Here is a 24568-nt window from a genome sequence, read left to right on the forward strand (position 1 = left end):
AACTTCAACAAACATCTGAGAACCTAAGGTATTCAAGGCATTGTATCAGATATTGGGAATACAAAGATAAATAAAATGATTCCTGATATTAAGCATCTTATAGTTTAGCTGCTATAACTGACATGCTGCCAACTGGAATGGTTCAAAAATAGCCTATATAATACCAAAACCAACCCACTGACCCAGGGAAAAGCTACTCTAGTTGCACTTATTGTGAAGAAATACCATTCTGACATAGCACCTGCCACTGAACTCAAAACAATGGTTAGAAGTTTTTCATTTCTACACGTAAGAATAATAAAGTTTAAAATTAATCTTAATAAAAAACAGGCGTCATTTAAAAAAATATTATATAGTGGTATCTCGGTTCACAAACTTAATTCATTCCATGATTCTGGAAAAGATGGCCACTGTTGTGTTCATCACCCTATCCAGTTTGCAAACAAAAACAAAATTTTGCCAAATGCTTCTGTTTGCAAACCAAACTGTTTGCAAACAAAAGCATTCATGAACCGAGGTACCACTGTACATAATAGATAAAATCAAGAAGTTAATTTTTAATGTATAAAATATTAAAATGCAACATATTTTAACTCACTTTTGTTCCAGGAGGCAATCCTTCTAGTTGTTTAGGTTTTACAAATGTTCGATGATGTTGGGTCTTGTGATCCAATTTTTCCTTGCATGTCAAAAATTGCAGCCTGCATTTTGTACAACGATGTATTCCTTTTTTCTGGTGGAAGCAAAATAAAGGAGGAAAAACTTTTTCTATAACCATAAATACATATGTCCTGAAACTACTCTAACTTAATTTTAATGATAGTTTACTCTCTTACCATAAATAATATCAAAATATCATTTCATTTTTTGAACTTTATATTAATATTTGGGCCTCAGAAGTGTTTGTTACCATACAATCAAATATGAAAGTTCTACTAACAGGTTCTAATGAAAGTTCTATCAATTGTGGCATGAAAGGTCTTCTATTTATAATCCTTCAGTAAAAACATGCTATTGTGAAAACAAGCTATCCTGTGTTTTATCATACAAGTAAAATATTTTAAATTTTTTGCTATTTCCAGTTTTGGTTGATGAGTTAGTAAAATAAACCACATAATTCTCAACCAAATATTTCAAAGAAGGTTGTGTTATTAAAATGGTTATATAAAGCAGCATTGTCCAATACAGCTTTCTACAATGACGAAATGATCTAGAGCTATGCTGCCAAACATGGTAGCCATGAGCCACATAGAGATGGTTACTGAGCAACTGAAATGTGGCAAGTGTAATTGAGGAACCAAACTTTTAATTTTAATGAATTTCAATTTAAACAGCATCATGTGACCAGTGGCCACTACACTGTACAATATGGATATGGAGGCATAAAAGAGAACAGCTGATCCCAATCTACCTACCAGCTGAGAATTCCTGAGGTGAGTCCCTCCTAAAGCCTTGTTCTGTTGTATTTCACAGATGAAAAAGGGGACCCAGGAAAAATCTATGTCACCTTGCCATAAATAGTAACACTGCCACACTCCTTAGTCAGTGTCCTTGTACTACATAAAATGAACTGAAATCTTTACCTACATACTCTCATTACTATAAAAACCTATTTATATGTGTCTATACATATATGTATATATTTAAAACAATGCATAACTACAAAAGAATGTCCTCTAAACTTGTATCTCTGCTAGATACATAACTATTTCTATTTAAATACAACCAATCATTTGTAAAATTCAAATTCAGTGGATGTACAGGGATATACCTAGCACAGTCGCTGGCACACAGCAAGCATTCCATAAATAAAGCTAGGGGCAGAAAGTAAATACTGTACTGCATGTTCTCAGTCACATGTGGACTAGAAAGAAGTTGAAAGTAAAACAGTGGTCACTAGGGGGCAGGAAAAGTAGGATAGTAGGGACGGGGGAGGTCAGAAAATGGATAACAAAACACAGATAGAAAGGATATGTTCTGGTGTAGATGGTAAGGTAACTATTGTTTATAACAACTTTTACCTATTTTGTAAACTAGAAGAGGTCTAAAAGTTCCCAACAAAAACAAATGAAAAATGTTTGAGAAGGAAATGCTAATTACTCTCATCTGATCATTACACGTTGTATACAAGTTTTAAATTGTCACACTGTACCCCATAAATACTGTATAATTACGCCAACTAAAATTCTTTTAAAAATCAGAAAAAGGGTTTGTTACATGCTCACAATAATACATAAGAATAATATGTTAACAATTCTAGCTGAATCTCAAATGTAGTACATTGGATTATATCAGAGGGACAAACAAACTCACTTGTACATGCTCAAGGAAAAGGAAGAAAAAGAGAAAACTTGGCCCAGAAACAAATACCAAAACAGGGCAGAAATAAAGTTCACTACAGTTCAGTTCCCAGAATGCTTTTCTCTATTAACACTCCCTAGGTTACCTCATCCTAGATTACCTTTAATATCATGAACCCAACAGCCTACCTGACATTATTACTTGATGTCTAATAATATTTCTCAAATCAACAGGGGCAAAACTGTACTCCAGATTTCTTCTCTATATCCTTGTTCCCACAGTCCCAAATCTGTTCTTTTCCCAGTCCTTCTCATAGCTTAGAATATGGTAACTTTATTCTTACAGCTGCATAGGACAAAAATTCAGTCACTCTCATATCCCACATCCATATTACATTAATAAAACCTGTCAGTTCTACCTGCAAAAATACTCAATCTTTCCACTTGTCATTACTTCCAAACACTGCTATCATACTGGTCTAACCCATTCACCCGACTATGGTAAAAGCCTTCTAAATTCTACCTTTTGTGTCTTTTCTTCCCTATTCTCTCCACAGCTGCCAGTGATTCTTAAATATGCCCTATCTTTCCTTTAAAACCTTCCGGTGGGTTTGCAAAGTCCTGTCTCTGGCTTACAAGGCTCCACATGAACTGGCCCACCTACTACTGCTACAACTTCATCATCTACTATTCATCCTCCCAGCTATGCTGACTTCCTTGCCTATCTTTGAGCACTCCATAAATATATACACATACATATATACATACATGTTTTGAATATATATATATACTCACTTTACTGCCTATACTGTATATAACATTAATATTCCTTTAAAAAGGCCCATTTATGTCCACCTTGTATGAAAAACAGCAACGATTTCTCCATTCATACCACCTCCCCATTCCTGCACATTTTCCATCCACATAATTCTAACCAATATATACATTCAAACATAAATACATACACATTATCTTTCTCCACTATAATGCAAATTCTAAAAGGTATAGACTTTGTCTTGTTCATAGCTATATAATACCTAAAACAGCCCTAGCATGTAGTGAAGCAATCTAAATATCTGTTAAATAAACACTGAGGCAGAAAACAAGAGACTGACAGAGAAAAATAAATATAAACAGCAGGTATACTTTAGTTCAAAATGACTGCCATTCTATTCAATGAACATCTATTCACAGTCTTAAAAGATATCAATTTACTATTCTCTCAGTTGGACTCAAGTTGTATGTATGCATTATTTCATTGTGTTAGGATGAATATGAAATATTAGTTTTTTTGTAACATGATGTTCAAAGAAACAGCAATCTATTTCAAGTATAGAGAAACACTGCTTGTAGTGTGTGCGCATGTGTGTTACTGGTAAATGAACCCAAGACCTTCACACTGAGCTATATCCCAGTCCTTTTTTTTTGTTAAGACTGGGTCTCACTAAGCCACTAAGTTGCAAAGGCTGGACTTGAACTTGAGATTCTACTTCCTCAGCCTCCCAGAGGCTTGGACTACAGGTGTGCACCATCACACTTGGCTCATAATGTATTTTTTAAATAAGCATACAGTATTTTTAAACCTTACTATATATAATTTCTACCTCTGGATCTAATCCCAATGTGAAATCCAATTCTGTTACACAGTAGTAGAATTTGGGCTCTAAAGTCAAATTTTGACTCTGCCTTTGATTAGACAATGTGACATTAAGCAAGTTACTTTCTCTAAAGCTTTTTCCTCATTTATAAAATAGAAGTAACAATATACATATGACAGTTATGAAGATGAAACAAGAAAATGCATGTGAGGACTAAACAACCTGCTGTCATAGGGTGATTAGTATATGTAAACTGCTTATTATTTTATTAAGGATCTAATAAATTTATTTAATACATAAGAAGTTCTCTCATTATTTTTCTTTGCTTTAAACTATTTACTTATTTAACTGAAATGCCATACATCTTTTCCCTATAGTGATTTAGAGAATCTTTGAGCCAATATAAATATTACATAACTATTTGGCCATTTGAGTATACAGCTGCACAATACCTCACATCTTTCAGCAAGAAACGCTGAAGAGTAAAGACCTGACAGAACTAACTAGGTACAGTAAGAACCTGCTCTAAGTATTTGTTTCTCTAAGGTAAAGGCACCACATGCCTGTTCAATTAAGAAAAGCATCCTTACAATTCAGGATGCTTTATTTTTAAGCAAGGCCTGGAATACTTGGCCACTGATTAGGTGCTGAATGCCAGAGCTACATCCCCAGCTTATCCCATGAATTCATAGGGAACAGGTTCTGGCAGCTCAGGCTCCTTCCCATTGGTTCTCAGGAAGTTTCACTGGGTGGGACAGGCTGGCACTTCCAATGAACCCAGGTACCTTTCTCTTTAGCTTCCTTCTTTTTCTTACATTTTCCTTGATGAGTTTCAGGACACTATTTCAACTCTTAAGAGTGCTTCGGATGCTCAGTATGTACATTAATTCTCTTGGCAAGAATCTTGCCCTTAATTTGCTTGTTTACAACAATGCCAAGAGCATGATGGGTAGCACTGGAGACTCTTCCAGTTTTGCCAAGGTGACATTTGTGGGGTATTCCTTTTTATTTTTTTTAATTAAATTCTTTTATTGGTACATTGTAGGTATACAACACAATTACATTTCTCATTGGGAATTGTACCTTTACATAATGCACTTAGTTCTTATTTTTTCCCCATTCCTAGCCCTCCCTCCCTTCACGCCCTCCACCCTTCCCTATTTACAAAGACTTTATTTCCATTTTTTCCATTTCTCATCATTTTTCCTTTCCCTTCTTTCCTTTCCCCTGCCCCTCCCACTACTCCTACTCCTTTGGACCTTTTTCTTCCTATTTTACATTTTCAATTATTCATTCTAATTATTGGTACATTTTAGGTATACAATATAATGACATTCATCATTGGAAATTTGCACCTTTACATAGTCTCTCGTGGTTCTTGTTTTTCACCCTTGCCCAACCCTCCCTTCAACCCCTCCAGTCCTCCCTATTTACAAAGATTTTGTTCCTATTTTTCCATTTTCTCATATTAATCCCATTCCCGTCTATCCCTTTCTTTAGCCCTCCCACTTTCTTCCCCTTTGCCCCTTTTCTTCCTATTTCACATTACCTATTATACATTTAGTCCTTACTTACACTTTCAGTTTCTCACACCAGAGAAACTATTCGGAATTTATTCATGTGTGTCCTATTTATTTCACTTAAGAGTACTGCCTCAATGTGCATCCACTTAGCTATAAATGTCTCTAATTTCTCATTTTTTATAGCTGAGTAGTACTCTATTTTATAAAAAAAACACATTTTCTTTACCCAGTCTCCAGTTGATGGCCATTTGGGCTGTTTCCAAGTTTTAGCTATTACAAACTGTGCTGCTATGAACATGGGTGCACATATATCACTGTGGTATGATTCTTTTAATTCTCAAGATCCCCAGCAGTGGAATAGTGGGGTCAAATGGGAAGTCCAGTCCTAGTTCTTTGAGGTATCTCCATACTGATTTCCACAGTGGTTGCACCAGTCTACACTCCCACCAGCAGTGGAGCAGTGTTCCTCTTTCCCCACAGCCCCACCAGCATTTGTGATTGGTTGATTTCATGATAGCAGCTTCTGAGCCGCTGTCCCACTGCTCCTGGTCCAGAGGAAGGGGCTTCCTGGTCACCATCCCTCCCGCTGCTCCCAGCCCACAGGAAAGGGCTTTTGGGGCATTCCTTTTTAAATAGTACTCGTTCCCTTGATGTCTACAATATCACCCTTTTTGTAGATTTGCATATATGTGGCCAAAGGAAAAACCCCATGCTTGCTAAAAGGCCTAGAGAACATATACCAGGTTCTTCTCCTTCCCTGTTGTGGTTGTCATTTTGGCAAATTACTGGAAGATGGTGGTTCCAGTCAAAAGGAAGGCTCATTATGTCTTAAAAGTTATATGAACTAGGTTGCTAGCTCTAAAATCACCCAGGATGCAACTGTTTAACCTTTTAAAGAAAAAAATTACAACTGAGGTCTTCACATACAATAAAATGAGATATAAGGATCAATGATTCTTATTGGCTTAAATTGCACTTATAATGTCATCTCAATCACTACTTTATAATCTCACTCACCTGTTGTTTTCTAGCCTTTCATAAATATAAACTGTAAATATGTTGAGGGTGCTTGATGTTCCTTGTTATTAATATTACCTCTTTACATTACCTCTTTTAACTGGGGGCTCTCTACTTCCCAGGGACACCAAACAAACAAAAAAGAAAACTCAGCACACAAGACAACTCTGAGTGTGAAGATCTGACTATAAAATTACTACATGGACCACTTTATCTTGATCACAGTCATCATTAGCCCCACATGTATCCTCACTCTAGAGCTTAATAAAGAATCTGGGGAAAATTTCTTAAAAACTTCATGATAAAATAGCTACTGCTTTATACCTAACTCTCTCTTTTAAAATTATCAGTCCAAAAAGGAAATGTAGAATATCAAGAATATGTTTCCCAAACTCTGTTTATGATTAAAAAATGGGGAAAAAAAAGAAAAAAGCTGATAGGTATTGTTCAAATACAGAGTTTCGTAGTCAAATAAGTTTGGGAAATGATACATACTATATCCTGTAGATATATAATATCCATTAGATATTAAAAGCTCTGAGAAGCCTTGTTCTAAAAAACAGACAAACAAAGCTACTTAATTTTGTATATCTAGGCATTTATCAAATCCCTTTTAACACCTGATGGAACCTGTTGGGGATACCCTAGAATAGATCTCGCCAGAGCTTCTCAAGGATAGATGATGACCCAGTGACCATATAGGTGGATCCCTAATTCATTTGGAAATTCGATTTTTATGATCTTTCCCAATTAAAAATAACAAAATGATTTCATGATTATCTAACAAGTAAAATTGACAGCAAAGTGAATACAATGGTGAACAAATTAGTGTGCCAACTGGTGTGCCAATGTAATTGATAAAATGCACTGAGGCTTTTGGTGAATAGGCAAAACCTGATTAGACAATCAGATCCAGAAAATTCACTGGCTTCTGAATTTGATAAAAGCACTATTGATCTTTCAAGCACTCAACGTTATACCAACATTTTTAGCTGATACAAAGGATAGTTTCACTACTTCAGGAAAAGAACCATTAAGCTAACAAAAGAATTATAAGAAAGAATGCAAGCACTAATACCCATAGCAGAACTGGCAGAAGCTATCCAAGAAACAAGTTATAATGTAAATTTAGTTCTCTGGCACTGTTCATATATACAGCTATAAACTGGGTCTATGATGACAACAAATCTCATAATATTAATAGACGGCTAAAAAGTAGAGATAAAATTTGAAGAGAAAGAGGAAAAGATTAAGAGTCCTCAATCATTTCTTCTCAGTTCAAACTCATCTTTTCCCTTCCTTTTTTTTTTTTTGGTACCAGGGATCAAACTCGGGACCTTGCATTTGTGAGGCAGGCGGCACAACCACTGAGCTAAATCCCCAGCCCTTTTCCCTTCCTTTTGATAAGTCCCTTCAAAATCATTCTCATATGTACTCTTAAACTATAAAATATCCAATGTTTTGTATATTCCACTCACCGTTTTTTCTCTCAAACCTAGACTTCCTATTTCTAGCTTTCTTTCAGAACTTTCATTACTTATGGGTCACATTATCACCAGAAAGGAAATAAGGAAAAGTGGAAGTTTCACAAGTAATTCTGCATAACCTGTAAATTAATTGTGTAACTTGGAACAACTCTGCTTCCCTTGCAGGACAATTCTAATCAATGATCTGAGTTATAATCAATCTTTTTGCTAAGATATCACAAACAAATAAGAATTAGTAAATCTCACCTGATGCTTCATATAATGATGCATATAGGGTGTTGCAATTTTAATAACTTTGAGACAAAATGGACACAGCAAGTTCTTAGTGTTTTCATGAGATGTCCTAAAATGAGCTTCTACATCAGAAAATGATGATGATCTATAATTGCAAACCTAGATATGAAATTACAAAGTAACAATAATGGATCATTTGTTTAGAAGAACACTATGTACTGTTTATCTAGCCCATGCCTATAAAACCTAAATTCCCACTAAGATAAACACCAAAAGAGAAAAAAAGTTATTTTTCAAAGATAAAGAATGCTTCCTGAAATATAACCAAGATCCCTTCTTTTTAATCAGATACTTTATCTATCACCCCCTATTTTGACTTGAATTTTCATTCTGGCACCTCCTGTCATATAAAGTGTTTCTGATGCACAAAACAGCTTCTCCTTTAGATTATAAATGGCCTCCAGGACATAACAGTGGCAACTCATCTTTCTCTTGCTTTCCTATTCCTTCAAATACTGAAAAGATATTCATCTCAAAACATTTGATAGGATTCTTTGTAACAGCAATTTTTATGTCCATCATGTTCCTACATTCTTCCCTAGATAGTAAGATACATCCATATGTTTGTCTTTCTCCAGGAGTGCTCTACTTTGTTTAGCCCAGAGGTAAACAAACAGCAGCCTCTGGGTCAACCCAGCTTACTGTCATTACCTCCTATAATAAATGAGTTATATCATGGGTCTTCCTATTACCAATCACTTAACTTATAAGACAGGCTTTAATTCTAGCCACCATCTAAATGGTTAAAAAGTAAAATAATATATTTCATGACATGAAAATTTTATGAAATTAAAATTTTAGTGTTCACAAATAAAGTTTTACTGGGAAACAGACACACTCACTCATTTAATTTACTGTCTATCCCTTCCTCTGTGCTACAGTGGTAGCAGACCTCACTGGTTGCAACAGACATAGTAAACCCTCAAAATGTGATGTATTTACCATCTGGACCATTACTGAAAAACAGTTTGCCAACCTTAGTCTAGAGGGTTAAAATCTTATAATCAAAACAACAAACAAATCAAACACTTAACACAATAAAATGTTTTACCTGGCAGATATATGGCATTTCACCAGGTTTATGATTGTCCTTCATATGTTGTAAAAGAACATGTTCTGTTTCAAATGATAATTCACAGATTTTACAAATGGCTAAAAGTTGGAAGGAAAATAGTATTACAACATTTTAAGAAATAAATCTTTAAAAATTTATTTTACAAATCAATATCAATATAATAGTGGTGGAAAGTTACATAGTTCGTTAACTGAGTACCAAGCAGTTTTAAACACTTCACTTATATTAACTCAATTCGTGTAAAAGCACTATGACAAAGGCATTTTCACTTAACCTCTTACTCAAGCAGTAACTTGTATAAACTCATGTAGCGATAACAAGAGGTAGACGTAGACTCTAAACTCAAGCTGTTCAGCTCCAAAATCTGTAATTTTTAATTACAATTGTAGTTACTTTATTAAAGTTTAAATGAAGGGCACTGACTTCATATTTGAAAACTATGATCTTGGGCTTCTAATTTAATTCCCCACTTACAATGTACAGGTTATGCCAAAGAAGTTATCATAATGAATTATTTGCCAGCGGGACTTTAATTTTAGTAAATAATTTTATTTAAAACATTAGAAAATTAAAATTTAACTTCTTCAATTTTGATCCCAATTTCAAAGTCTAATTCTTTTTCTTATTTTTCTAACAGAATTTAGAAGGTCTGATCACAGCTTCTGTTGTCAAAATCAACAACACTCAATACTTAAATGAAATTGTAACATACTAGAAAATTCATGGGGGGTGTGAGTACTTTCAATGTGGCACTGCAGCTGAAAGGGTGTGGGGAACTGGCGGTAGCAATGCTGGCAGGTGGTGTGGTTTTCCCAGCTCTCACTGCTCTGCTTTTCGAGTTCCAAATGGTGTTTCATGTGGTTCATGAACCTATAAAACAAATTTCAACAGGTGCAAAAATTCAGATTTAAAACAATAAGAAAATCTCATTAATAAGTGTCTGAACCTGAATATTAAAAATATAAACTTACTCAAAATAAAATCTAAAAAGTCTTAAAAGTCTTCTAGAAAAAGTGTGCATTTGAAATAACCACCTTCTTTTTAAGTTGCTAAGTAAACAGCTTTTCATTTTTGTTTTAAAATAATTTATCAATGCAATTTGGTATTTCACAAATTTGAGCTCTTTATTATGTTAGCTATTAAAAATGTTTAGATGGGGCCGGGGATTTAGCTCAGTGGTTTCGCCGCCTGCTGTGCAAGCACAAGGACCCAAGTTCGATCCCCAGCACCAAAAAAAAAAAAAAAAAGTATCCAAAAATGTTTAGATGAAACAGCGGTCTTCAATACCTGAAGTACTATTTATATTTTAAAATAAACACTGAAAGCAAAGAAACCCTAACCAAAAGTATCTAAAGAGTCCTAAGAGAAATCTTTCGAGGACTTGAACATATACCATAGATTCTAGCTGCTTAAAAGACAAATTACTCAAATGTTTTCTTGTGTCATTTTTAAATGTATGTAATAGCAATTTTAATGCCTACAATTACAAGAACCTTTTGTTTTTTTTTTAATGATACTGGTTTACTGTGAGCACAGACTGTTCATTTCAACTTGCAGACTATGCCCTTTGTAGGCGATGTCCATTTTTCAGTTTTACATTCTATTTCAGCTTCCCTTAAAAGGCTTCTCGTGAGCAGGAACTATGACCTTCAACAGCAGAGAGTGCAATATAAATGGGAATACTTATTTAAAAGAGCTTACTAAAGCTTTCTGCTGAATTTGAAAGTAAAGTTATTCAATCAAAACAACAACTTTTGGACTGGGTCCATTATTAATGATTACTAATTTTAAGGCCCTAAATAAAACAATTTTGAAACTAGGTGATGATATCATCAATCTGGGTAACAATCATCATTAAGGTTATAATATGTATCTCTTTCTCCTAGCTCTACAGATCTACACTTTACAGCAGGTTCTGGTATGCCTTGAAGTATCTTTTCTTCTCTGATTTTTAGTACTAGCTCTATAAACACCAATAGAAAATCCTAATCCAAATTAAATAACTATTATATAGAGAGAGAATATCATGAGCCAATGAGCTTTCAGATTGTAACTTTAAACACTTAATGTCTCCATAACTGCAATGAGTTAGCTAAATTCTCTCATATCACTATATGAGCCCGCTATGTGGAGCTCATATTTCTCAAACCAATAAATGAGAACAGGAATAGGAGAAGCAAAAAAACACTTCTTTCACTCATGTTCACAGAACAAATTAAACCTGTTTTTAGTGACATTCAATTAGAGGGGAAAAAAACAAAAACCATACTAGCTTGTTGACAGCTTAGAGTAGAAATCTTAAGCTCTTTGTTTCCATTCTATTAAAAGACACAATTTGTCTTCCCAGTTTTTACTGAGAAAAATTAAGGCAAAATATTGAATAATACACTTAATTTTGGTAGTGAAGTGCTTACCATTAAGTTTATATTTATCAAACAATATTTTTAAATGATAAATTCACAGATATCAAATGTATGCTTAAAATTTCTACATAGTCTGGTAACAGATATATGTAACTACTGTCCTCAAACAATTCCTGGAAAAAGGAATTTTTCACGTTCATGTTTGAAATTAAATGGGCTCATCTTAAGGTATAAACCCAAAACCTTTTGCTACAATAACTTGTAGTATAATATGCATCATATTTAAATTTAACAAGGAATTAAGTCAGTCAACCACATTTCTATGCCTATCTACTAACATGACTTTCTGTATATTTTACTATTAAAATGGTAAGAATATAGAAACAGGTAAAAGAGCTACAGTACTGTATCAGTGCTATATTTCAAAGCACAAATTCCTTTCTGTTAAACTACTGGCAGCATTAGTTCTAGATGGCTGTTACAGTATGATAAAAGGAAGTAAACAAATATGAAAATTATTATAAAATAAATATGGGGATAAACTTTGAAGACCGTAAAGTACTACTACCATAAAGAAAGCATTAATAATTGTTATAGGAGAATACCACAGAAGAAACACAGGAACATAAATAAATGCTGGGACCAGGAGTAACTACAGGTGCTTAAAAAATGCTAGTTCAGATGAAAGTTATCAAGAGTAACAGTCATACATACATATGTATGTATACATTTGCGTGTGCACCAACAATAGATCTTATGTAATGAAAGTACACTGATATCCACAACTTACTTTGAAATGAAATACCAAAAATTCAGACAGTATGAAGGAAGGATGAAGAAAAATATGATCAAGCAAGAAGAATAAAATGTTAAGGGCAGAATCAAGGTGGTAAGTATACAAGAGTCCAATGTAAAACTTGAAAGTTTTTGAAGAATAACTGAAAATTTTTACAATAAAATGGCAGAAAACCACCTTTCCTAATATAAATGTGAGGTTCTATAAGCAATGAAAAACATCACTCAATATATTTTTACTTTGTTCTTGTTAATGATTTATATATCTTTGTAATGCATCATGTAACTCAAAGACTACAAAGTATAAGTTCCTAAAATTTAAAGTGTCTGTGTATACACAATTCAAATTTCCACTAGGAATAAACACAAATTTTTTAAATCAAAGCACATAGTCTCCTAGAACAGGTATAACTCTAAAAGCAGATCACTTTTCCACTTTTTCCTACAAGATAAATGCTCTAAAAGTTATACATATGAATTGAAAGGTTTGAGCATTAAATAGATTACTATGGACAACGTAAAACAGGACACTTCTGAAGAAGTGCTCTTTCTTGTAATGTGAAGAAAAATAAAATTCAAAGACACATACAAAATGAAAAATGCCTAATAAAAATCTCAGATACTGCTAAAAGAAAAAAACTCATTTTTTCTTAAGCTAAAATATTTTGTCTTTTAAGCTATTTGAAAAATATAATGCATTCAGGAGTCAAAAGTACAAGAAAAGTTAAAAGCCTTCTAACAAGAAAATCTGCCTTTGTTCTTAGAATCAAGTGTTTAAGCTGCTTATCTAAAATGGCATAGAAAAATCAAGACAGAGATATAACATATCTATAGCATTTCAACTTTCAAATAGAAATAAAAATAAGTATTTACATACCGAATATTATTTTTTAGAATTTTCAAGCAACTGAAGCATTTAAAGGTTGTGTGAGTCTTCTGTTCTTCCTGGACATCTCCTTCATGTTTTCCATAATAAAAGTCATTAACTAACATAATCAATTTTCCTTTCTCTGAATCAACAGACTTATTTGCTGTGTTTGAAAATTCTGTTTTAGCCAGTCCCAAAAAATTATTTATCATGTCTGGACAACAATACTGAAAGAGAAAAAAGTAGAAGCCTTATTTATTTATTTATTTTTTTTAAAAAAGATTCTGTGTTTAGAACTAAGGCGAGACCATGTAAAACTATGCTTGGTAACATATTTGAAAAAATAATCACCAAAAATTTGTGGTGCATCAACACAGTCTAAAGGTTTCAAACAATAAATACCTACTATCTTAATAAACAAAAAAATCTTTTTCAAAAAATGAATTTTAAACCCAGGACTTGGCTGTAGACTTAATAGTTTCCCTTGCTATTTACCTTTTTCAGATATATTTAATAATACGCTGCTTAGTCAAAAATCACTCATTTTATATTGTCAAGAGTATAGGAAAGAAATTTATTTTATATGCCCTGATTGTATGTTTAATTATCAAGTGATATACAAAATTTCAAAAAGTCTGGTTGGAACTAAAATGAACACAGCTAATGCGCCATTTCTCAGACCCAAAATACTAGAAAATATAGGGAACACAAAGGGAAACACATTTGTTCTATCTTGATAACCACACTGCTTAAATCAAAAAATTTATCTCCTCAGGAATAAAATGAAGATGTCACATAAACTTTTTCATACCCGAGTATTTTTTTCCAACAAGATATAACTAATTCATTCAGTGTACATAATTTTCAGATATAGGACTTCACTAGGACAGTGTTTATTATAAGAGATCAAGCCAGAAAGACCTACACTGAAAAACCTGGAAGTGTTATAATAATAATTGCACCTGTATTCCCAGCATTCAGGAGGCTGAGGTAGAAAGACTGCTGTGAGTTTGAGATCAGCCTGGGCTACATAGTGAGTTCAAGCCAGTCTGAACTACATAGCAAGACCCTGTCTCAAAAAACAAAACAAAACAAACAAACAAATAAATAAAATGATAATTGGTGAGCCCTACTTCACCAATTCAGACCAACTAAACCACAGTGTCTAGAGGTAGGAACTAGAAAGCTGTATTTTTTTACAGGCAACCCAAGGAATTCTTTTATAAATTAAATGTTTCCCAAATGTTACTTATTAAATTAGTAGCAAAAGAAGAAAAGTTTGAAAATCTAAATACAAACTTCCATTTTGAAGAAAACAACATCCACTTCCTCTTCTGCCACATGTGAAAAGTTAGATCATCGATAAAACATTCTGTATTATAAAAGAAGCCTTCAACTGAAGATAGATTTATAACATTTCCTTTGAGGTTGCATTGTATTTATTTTGTGTCACTTGTCAGTTTTAAAATAGAAAACAAAAAACACCAAAGAGACTAAAATAGATAAAGAGAAAGAGAAAAATAATGAAAAAAGTGGACCAACAAAAAAGTGACACAGAGCTGGGTGTGGTAGTGAATGCCTATAATCCAAGCACTTGGGAGTCTGAGCCAGGAGGACTGCCCTTGAGTTTGTGCCAGCTTAGGCTACATACTGAGTGAGTTCAAGGCCGCCCTGAACTACAGAGAAACTCTGTCTCAAAAAAAGTGATATAACTTAACTCATATGTATTTAGGAATTGAGGTTACACTCACAAGCAAAATTAGGACAAATACATTAGCTCTCTAATGTAGTGTGATTCTCTGTAGTTCTCTATTCGGACTAACTTAGCTGAAATGGAACCACAACAAAGAGAGAAATTTTTTTTAAAAAGGTTTTTTTATTCATGTTTCTAGATTCTTTCGAGATACATATACTATTTAAGTGCTAGCTGGATGTGGTGGTGCAATCCTGTAATCCTAGCAGTCAGGAAGCTGAGGCAGGAGGATCACAAGTCTGAGGGCAGCCTGGTGTACATAATGAGCTCAAGGCCAGCCTGAACCACACAGTGAGACCCTGTCTCAAAAAACAACAAACAAAAAAGTTTAAGTGCTCAAACTTAGGAAACGCAAACTATTTCTACAGACTTTTACATGACAAAATTTATGAAACTCTCCCCTTATTTGCAGTCTTTCTGTGGGGAAGATCTCAAGCAATAATGGGGTAAAAGTATAATGCAAAAAAATTACATAGGAAGATTAATTAGAAATATGGCTAATATATTTATTTATGGCAGTACTGGGAATTGAACTCAGGACCTCAGGCATGCTAAGTAAGCACTCAACTGCTGAGCTCATCTCCAGCACAAACTGTAGATAATCTTACATCTCAAACATTTTGTAGAAGCATGACTTTCAACAAAAATTATTGAGTAATATTTGGCACTTGATTCTTTCCTGAAATCTACAAAATAAAATAAATAATTTATAGTAGAGTATATTGCAAGATTTATATTCTTCAGACATCTAATTTGGTATCTAGAAAGATAAAAGTCTAACATATTGATAAAATGTGAATAACGTAATAGATGATTACTTGCTATTCTCTTTCTTCTTACAGAAAAGATAGGATCAGATTTTTAAAAATACAAAGCTTATACACAATACTTCTTAAACATTTTAGATCCCTATGAAAAAGCTTAATATAAATTATTGACAACCAAAAATGGACAGCAAGGTATAGAGGTAAGGGGAAGGAGGAGGGGCATCTAGTCATTTAAAGGCGAGCAAAATATCTTAGAGAAAATACCCAAAAGGCAAGAAAAAAACTTAAGAAATGAGAAATAAGCTTAGATCCAGGTTTTCTAGCAGGGCAGTAAGCTATGTAGTGCATGGCTGAGCTATGGTCCAAAAAAATCAACTAGTTATCTTTTATTCAGCCCCAGAACCCTTTTGGTTCTAACCCTTCACTACATACAACCCTTTCTTTTTTCCTTATTTTCGTGGGTTAGCCATTCTGCAAATATTAAGCACTTCTGATGCCATATACCAGTGATGGAGAACCTTTTAGAGCTTTCAATGATAACAAACAGCCCACTGATACAGCATGCATGCCATAGGTTCACAACCACTACCATATACTATATAGTCTGACATATCAGATACTATCTACACACTTCTCATCGTTATACCTTCTAGTACACAGACCATGTTCTATTGCTTTCTTTGTACACTAATCTAGGATATTTAGAGCAAAGAATGTGGGAGCTTTGTTTTATTTTTGTGTTTTTTAGATGAGGGTTTCACTATATGGCCCAAACTGGTCACAAACTCAGTCTCTGAAGTGGCTGGGATTATAGCCACGTGCCACCAAATAAAGCTAAAGGATGCTATTTTAAATATTAAACAGGAGTCCTCATATGAACATCCTACATAACTCAATGTTTTCTGATTTTCAGATTGGAAGTCATCCAAAAGCCAAACAACCAAATTCCACAAATTTGAATTTCACTGAAACTAAGAACCAGATTAAAGCCACAGACACCATAATATTCATATAGTACTACACAAAGCAGGCAAGATCACGGAAAAGGGATGGAGTTTGGAATAAATCAGAGAAGAGGACCAAATAGTAACAGATCTTAAGAAAATCAGTAAGGGCACTAGAAATATGGCTACAAATTAGAGCACTTGCCTAGCATGCACAAGGCCCTGAGTTCAATCCCCAGCACTGCCAAAAAAAAAAGTGTCAGTAAAAATATTTATCCTGAAGATGAGAGACACATTCTGACATGTAAAGCTATATCCTTTGTTTGTTAAAGCAGGTGAAAAAGCTGGGTAAAAAGGATGCCAAGAGAACTACCCTTGACCTGATTTGGTACAGAGAAGTTGAAAAGGTAATGAATGATACACAAAAAATCAGACACACACATAACACTTGCCAGAAGCCTTGTGCTCAGTAAATGCTGTGTAAACCAGCTAGAGGCTGTGAGACTAACCTGCCAACCTATGCTTCCTCCCAACAGGAAACCTGCACAAAACAGCTCCTCTCACCAGTCCAGCTTTTTCAATATGATAGGACTCACTCACATATAAACAAAAATGCTTTAAGAGAAAAGAGAAATAACAGGAAAAATGTAAAATCTAATGAAAATATCAGAAATACGTTGCCATGGAGCAGATGCAAATGACAATAGTGCCCAAAACTGTTGTCACAAAATTTAATGAAGCAATTGTTTCTATTTGGAAGACCAAAAATCCAAGAGGAGATGGTAATGCAAGAGTACATATCAAGAGAAAAAGGAAAAGAAAAAAATAAAACCAGAGAGTACAGTGATAACTACTGTGCAAAATAAGAAGACACAGAGACTATTAGAGAAAAGTAGCCGGGAGGGATGGCCCCCAACTGTAATCTCAGTACTTGGGAGGCTGAGACATGAGGATCACCATAAATTCAAGGCCAGCCTCAGCTACATAGTGAGTTCAAGGCTAGCTTGGATACATAGTGAGATTCTGTCTCAAAAAAACAAACAAACAAAAAAAGTGAGAAAAGTAAATAATTATGTTTTTAAAAAGAATTAGAAAGAAAATGACAGATATGTCAGGCAAAAAAATCAAATTCATATTGGGCATGCAATTACATGGAATAAATGTTTTAAAACACAATTCAAAGAAATGCTGAAATAAAGGAAGACATAAATATATAGCTTGAAAAAAGATCTTGCATGACGCGGAAGAGTGACACAAAATTCCCAACACTAAGTTAATGTATTGTAATATTATCAGTCTTCAAAAATGAAGAATCCTCTGGACAGCCTGGCAAAAAGATCTAATCACTTCCAAAGAGCAAAATAATTCAGGCTTGTCCCAGATCCCTCAACAGCAACGTTTACATAACAACACAGTCCTCAAAGTGAAATCCAGCGTATTTTATACATGGCCAAACTGCCTTTCAAGAATGGGTTATAGTCAAACTGTTCTAAACATGAAAGAACTTAAGAGTGATGTTCCCAGGTGCTTTAGGAGGAAATTACTAAAGGACAAACAACAGAAACCCAAAGAAACCAGGGAAAAAAATTGGTGATGAGCACTGAATATATTTACTGTGGAAAGAAATTAAAGCAAATGTGGAGAGATAAGGTTAAGAAAACCAAATGTATATTCCCCTGACAATGGAAAAATGATACAACCAACAAATACAAACTGGGAAGGGTAAAGAAACCATGAATATGAATTTGACAAAGTTTATTCATAGCCTCACATATGATAAAAGCATCAAGAAACATCATTTAGAGTCACCAAATAAATATATGTATGAGCATTTTAATAGCAACAGTAAAATGTAATTGCATGCCCAAGATGAATTTGTCTGAATTTCTTTACCTGATATATCTGTCATTTTTTCTATTCCCTTTTAACTCTCTTTAAAAAAATTATTTGCTTTTCTCATTATTAGCCCCTGTACTCTGGCTAAAATTAGGTAACTAGAGAAATCAAAGATAGGTGGGTAGAAAAATAGAAAGTTTACTGCTACTTAATAGAAGAGAATAACAGAATAGCCAAAGGAATAAAAGACAACTAGAATTATATAATATTAAGTTATTATAACCAGATAACCAGAACAAAATTACACCTTTGCTTAAACCCAAACTACATATAAAAGAACCACACAGTGAAGAAGCTTCAAAAAAAGAAAATATTAACAAAAAAATTGTGACAAACCATAAGCAAATAAATCTATCCTATCAATGAATATGAATTCAACTACTAAAAAGAAAAATATTTTCATGTAGGATCACAAAGGAAAAAACTGGAAGCAAAAGACATACCTTAAAAAAGTGTTTCAGAAGAGTTAAAGAAAACAAGTATTGTGAGCCTAACATCAAAGCAGAATTTAGAGTAAAAGCCATTAATCATTGGGGCAAAAAAGAGTATTTTATTAAAATGCTAAAGGATGCATTCACAGTATAGCTTTAAAAGCTAGATTTTTTTTTTCTATATAAAAAATAATAGCAACAATCTTGAAACAAAACTAGGTACCCTACCACTGAGCTATACCAACCAGACTGACACTTGTAAACTTTTTAAAAATTAAAGTTTGAAAGAATTTTACCTTCATATGATTTTTCAGAGGATCCAAAAGATTGAAATGAATATTGCATTTTGGACAAGCTCTTGGAAAAGGTGTTCCATTTTTAGACTGATTTGATGAGGTATTTGCACCTAAAATAAATTTATGGTTCAAAACTCATCACATTTTAACCTTAAATAGCCACTAATAATAAAATAACTCTTAAATTTTCAATAATTTCCAAAATTTTTGTATAAATACTAGTAATTTCTTTTTTATATGCTAGACTTCATATTTACCTTTTGATGGCATAGCCTGGGAAGATGTCTGGGAAGGTGAGTTAATTGAAGGGAACACAGCTGAGGAATCTGTTGCAGAAACACTTTCACTGGGCTTAGGCTTTTTTGGATTAACACTGTTTCCTTCAGAAGCTGAAGGACGTTTTGATATAAATGAACTTTCATTCACACCTAGAACAATTTTAGCAGTGGGAAAAATAATAAATAATTTAGAATATTGCTTATAACTATTGCTTAAAATGCTTGGGAGCTAAATTACAGATACACACAGAAACTGAGTGATACAAACTCAAGATGGGTAAAGAAATAGCATGAATGTTTATCATACACTACATATATTCAAATAATTCACAAAATATTTACACACAAGAAAATTCTAAATATGGCTTCAAAATAAGCAAATATATAAGTAATTATAATAAAAGAAGCCAGACCAATATATCATAAAAGTAAAAAAAAAAAAAAGGCAGAAAATACTCTGAACTACTTACAAATGAATTATCTTTAGCTTTAGATGCTTAAGTTCATTAGAGAGTGTAATAAGCAAAATGACAAATAATTTTTATTTGTTCCAAAACTTTAGAGATCCTTAAGATGCTTTTTTATTTAACAACTTAAATAAATTGTAAAAATGTTATTTTCCCACTTAACAAAGTGAAGAATGGTCTACTCTTGGCTTTAGGTGATATCCACTTATTGCAATGCACAAAGTGATATATATTCATTCATATTAAAGGGCATATAATGCAAGGAGTTAGCATAAGGATTTTTATACTATATTCCCCGTAGTTTAATGGGTTTAAAGGAATAAATTGGGCATGTTTTCACAGAGAAATTCTTTTCCATTTTATTATTTAGACCCATGCATAAAATATTGTTAGTATAGGGATTTCATTCCTAAAAATACTTTTCCATTTGAAAACCATTACCTTAAAGCTAAAGGATTTTAGCCTTATATAGAGCATTAGCGAAAGAAAGGGCGCTATTTGGGCTATAAACCAAACCAGGTGAACTCCTTTTTGAATATAACACACAATGTACCTTGTAAAAAGGACTGTAGAACTGCACATAAAATTTAATTTAATAACCCCAACTATACACTAAAAGAAGTGGTAAATATATTAGAAATATTCCAGGCTTTTAAGTCAGACATGAGTTCAAGTCCAAATTGTGTCATTCTCTACTTATTCTTGTTCATTCGTGGCTTATTTCTCTGAATCTCAGTTTCCTCTTTTGGCAAGTTGTAATAACTTATTTTACAGAGCTGTTTTAAGGATAAATAAGATAACATATTTAAAGCATCCCAACAAAACATTTGGCACATAGCAAGCACTCAATAATTGACAGCTATTATCATTACTAACAAATTTTTTATATCTTAACTTACTTTAGAGGGAAAAAATTATTTCAATCGACTCACCTATAAGTATTTTAATAAAGGCAAATATGCCAGGATTATACTAGTCAGCTAACTATACTAGTCAGCTTCTCTGTTTCATCCTTTGAGACAACATAAAAATTATTTTCCCCCTGTCTTCAAAGCACTTGATTACACACAGATATATTACAGGTACCTAAGAAAGATTTTGTGTAATTACATTAGTATTTAGGTTACCTGAAAAACGGGTAAATTCTAGTATTTTGAATTAACTGACTGATTATATAACAGGCTAGATGGCAGAAACAGATTGTTTCAATATAAGACAACAAAAGAAATCTCAACATTAAATAATCACTCTGCATTTGAAATTATGTATATCTGTTCTGTTAGGCATGGGCTATTCCCTATCCTCAAGAGTCCTATCTCTGCTAGTTAAAATTCAATTCTTATTCAAGATCAAGCTCAGATTCAATCTTCTCCAAACCCCTACAATCTACAGATAGCAGTCTATTAATCACACTATCATTATTCATAATTGTCACACATAACTTTACCATTTGTTATCAAGTCCTTTAAGCTTTATAAATTCCTTTTTAAGCCAAGTGTAGTGGTACACACCTATACTCCTAACTACAGCTAAGGCAGGAAATCTGAAGTTTGAGGGACCCTGCCTCAAAATTTAAAATTGTATAAAGGACTGTGGATGTAGTTCAATGGCAGAGCGTTTGCCTAACATGCACCAGGTCCTGGGTTCAACGTCCAGCAACAGAAGGACAAAAAAAGAAAGAAAGAAAGAAAAATAAGAACAGAGTTTCAAATCTACATCTCGCAAATTATCCTACGTACTGCTCAGGTTAAAGTTTCAATCACCCTAGTAGAAAACCCCAGAGGGAGAGGAGTCATTTGTTTGTCCTTAGTTCTAAGAAGTTTTAAGAATTAAGACTTTTTCTACGAATAAAGTCCATATGCTTTGTAAAACCAGATAAACACATTTTTTCTCCATTTCTTTTCATTCTCACCTATTTCATTAACCAGATGTTTATTAAGTATGTAACTGATACCCAGAAGTGTGTATCAAAGGAAGTATTATTAAAATGGAAAAACAATTAGTTTAAACACTAGCATTACAGTGAAAAAAAATGGAAAAGAATTTGGTAAATTCCCCACACTGTTTTGTTTAGTAAACAATCTAAGAATTCCAAAAAAATTGTATACCTCTCTCTCCCTTAGGTCAATTATTTGAAATACACATAAATTGCTAGGATACAAAAATTTTCTGCTTGGTTATAGGGAATTTTCAACAAGACAAAATTCTTTCACAGCATACTAATGTATTTCAGGTTAATGAAGAACTTTATTATAGTAGTATACACACAAACTTTAAATCTTCAATAGGTAAATTTCATTATTCCTTCAAAGGAATTTATTATGTACAAATCCCTATACAAACAATTTTAAAATCATATTTAACTATCATATTGAAATCATTTATGAGAATGGAAAGATATAAACTTAAGAAATCAACTATAACCATGTACTATTTCATATTAGTGCTCATGAAGACAATTTTTTATTAGAATATTTAGGATATCTGAGGACTTCTCTCAGAAATTAAGACCCTTTTTTTTGCTTTTTTGAGGGTGAATCCAAGTGAGAATGAGTTTAAAGCAGTTAAGCCAAGATTTTATATAAAATCACTCCAAAAAGGCATTCAAAAATTATTATTACCACATGTATTATTTCACATGTAATATGTGAAAACCTTCACACAAGAGTATGGGCTTCAAAACAGAAAATCAATTCTATATTCATATTCATTAAGTTTCTTTTGGTATTTTTTGAGAAAAGAACTAAAACCAACCTGCTATAGAAAGTGCTGGTCCCCCTTGGTAAGGTGATAATCCTGTATCCTGGGTCAAATCAAACAGTAACTCTGAAGAATTATTAGATACAGCTTGTGATGGATTCGTTATATAACCCTGTTAAAATATTTCAAAGGAAGAATATTGTATCTATTCAAATACTTACAATTATTTTGCTTCATGAACTTTTATAAAGGCAAATTTAACTGTATACCAGTAATTCTAAGGATATTTTGATGACTCTATTAATATATTTAAAAACAAAAATGTAATTACTAATTTGCCAAAATAATCATCTACCAAAGCTGAAGGCAAGCTAATACAGCTGGTTTTTTCCTGACCAGCTGACTACAAGTAGCCAAGCTTAGGAGGCAAATTGTAGTACAACTTTTTCAAGATAAAAGAAACATAAATTCTCTATCAGTAAGACTGATACACCATACAGTGATTCTAACAATGCAGTATCACCATCAAGGAGCAAAAATTAGAACTCAGCAAAATTTTTGTGCATAAACAAAAAGAACAATAGAAAACATAGTCATAACTACAAAAAGTAAAAGCTCCTATATCTCTAAAAATCCTGTATCTCTAAAATATCAAGGCCAACAAAAGGGTAATCAATCTATGGTACTGTGCATCAGCACTGATGAATACAGCACATGCTTTGAATTTTGGAGCCATCTTTTTTTTTTTTTGGTACTGGGGATCAAACTCAGGTCCTTGCGCTTGCACAGCAGGCAACGAAACCACTGAGCTAAATCCCGGGCCCTTGGAGCCATCTTTTCTGGAGAAATTATAAGCTATGGGTCAGAAAGAGAACAAATGGGTCCTTTACTCTCTCAATCATCCCACAGAGAGGTGTGCTAGGGTAAGCAATCTCCCTTCTTAAGGCATGTGAGAAAGCAACCTGGCCAAGCAAGGTGAAGACATAAGAATGCCAAACAGATAGGGTTTACAGTAAATGTTTAGAGGAGTGATCAGGCCAACAGCCTGCAGGCCTGGGTGAAAAGAATTTTCAGCCCTTCCATCAGGACAAAGGGTGGTCCAAACTAGCAGGAAAAACTCAAGAAAGCTGTGAAAACTATGGTTAAGATAAACCAAATACAATATAAAGCAGTATAAAGTTATATGTAAGTGTACACATATTTAGTATAATTATGGAAAGCATGCCTAAATAATTTGGGTTTATATACTCCAATACTAGTATATATTAAGTATGTTTGTTTTTTGGTACCGGGGATGGAACTCGGGACCCCGCGCTTGCGAAGCAGGCAGTGAAACCACTGAGCTAAATCCCCGGCCCTTATTTGTACACACACTCTAATATTATTTATGAAAGATAATTTTGGAGAGAATAAGCTCTTAAAAGTGACTTCTGAATCATTCTACATATCATAATATACAGCAAGCAAGTTTTAAAAAGCTTAAAGTCAAAAGGGAAAAAAACGGCTATTTTAAGAGGAAAACAGCCAAAGAACATAAGACAATTAAAAAGCAAAATATGAATGGTGATACAAATGAAACAGTTTCCAACTTACAACAAATGCAAATAAAAACAATAGCAATGTTTACTGAACTTGTATTGTTTTAAACATGATTACCTACTACAAAATAATCATTACTCTTAAAAGAGTTACGGTCATGAAAGTCAAAGAGTAACT

At 33.3% G+C, this 24568-nt stretch overlaps 1 protein-coding gene across 23 annotated transcripts in view; it reads right to left on the bottom strand.

Moving 5' to 3' along the window:
• Znf280d (zinc finger protein 280D) overlaps nt 1-24568 on the bottom strand; it is a 101160-nt gene that overhangs the window by 39211 nt on the left and 37381 nt on the right. For all 23 annotated transcript variants that reach the window (XM_087199182.1, XM_087199175.1, XM_087199178.1 and 20 more), the window contains 8 exons: nt 22907-23024; nt 19665-19835; nt 19408-19517; nt 13330-13547; nt 10007-10164; nt 9271-9371; nt 8172-8318; nt 599-733 (listed from right to left, as the gene is read on the bottom strand). In XM_087199182.1, coding sequence (XP_087055308.1) covers nt 599-733; nt 8172-8318; nt 9271-9371; nt 10007-10164; nt 13330-13547; nt 19408-19517; nt 19665-19835; nt 22907-23024 — 1158 coding nt within the window. The remainder of the gene's footprint in view (nt 1-598; nt 734-8171; nt 8319-9270; nt 9372-10006; nt 10165-13329; nt 13548-19407; nt 19518-19664; nt 19836-22906; nt 23025-24568) is intronic.

This window comes from Heterocephalus glaber, unplaced genomic scaffold, assembly GCF_053883595.1.
Source record: "Heterocephalus glaber isolate CG9 unplaced genomic scaffold, H.glaber_assembly_v1.0 deba00001689, whole genome shotgun sequence".
NCBI lineage: Eukaryota > Metazoa > Chordata > Mammalia > Rodentia > Bathyergidae > Heterocephalus > Heterocephalus glaber.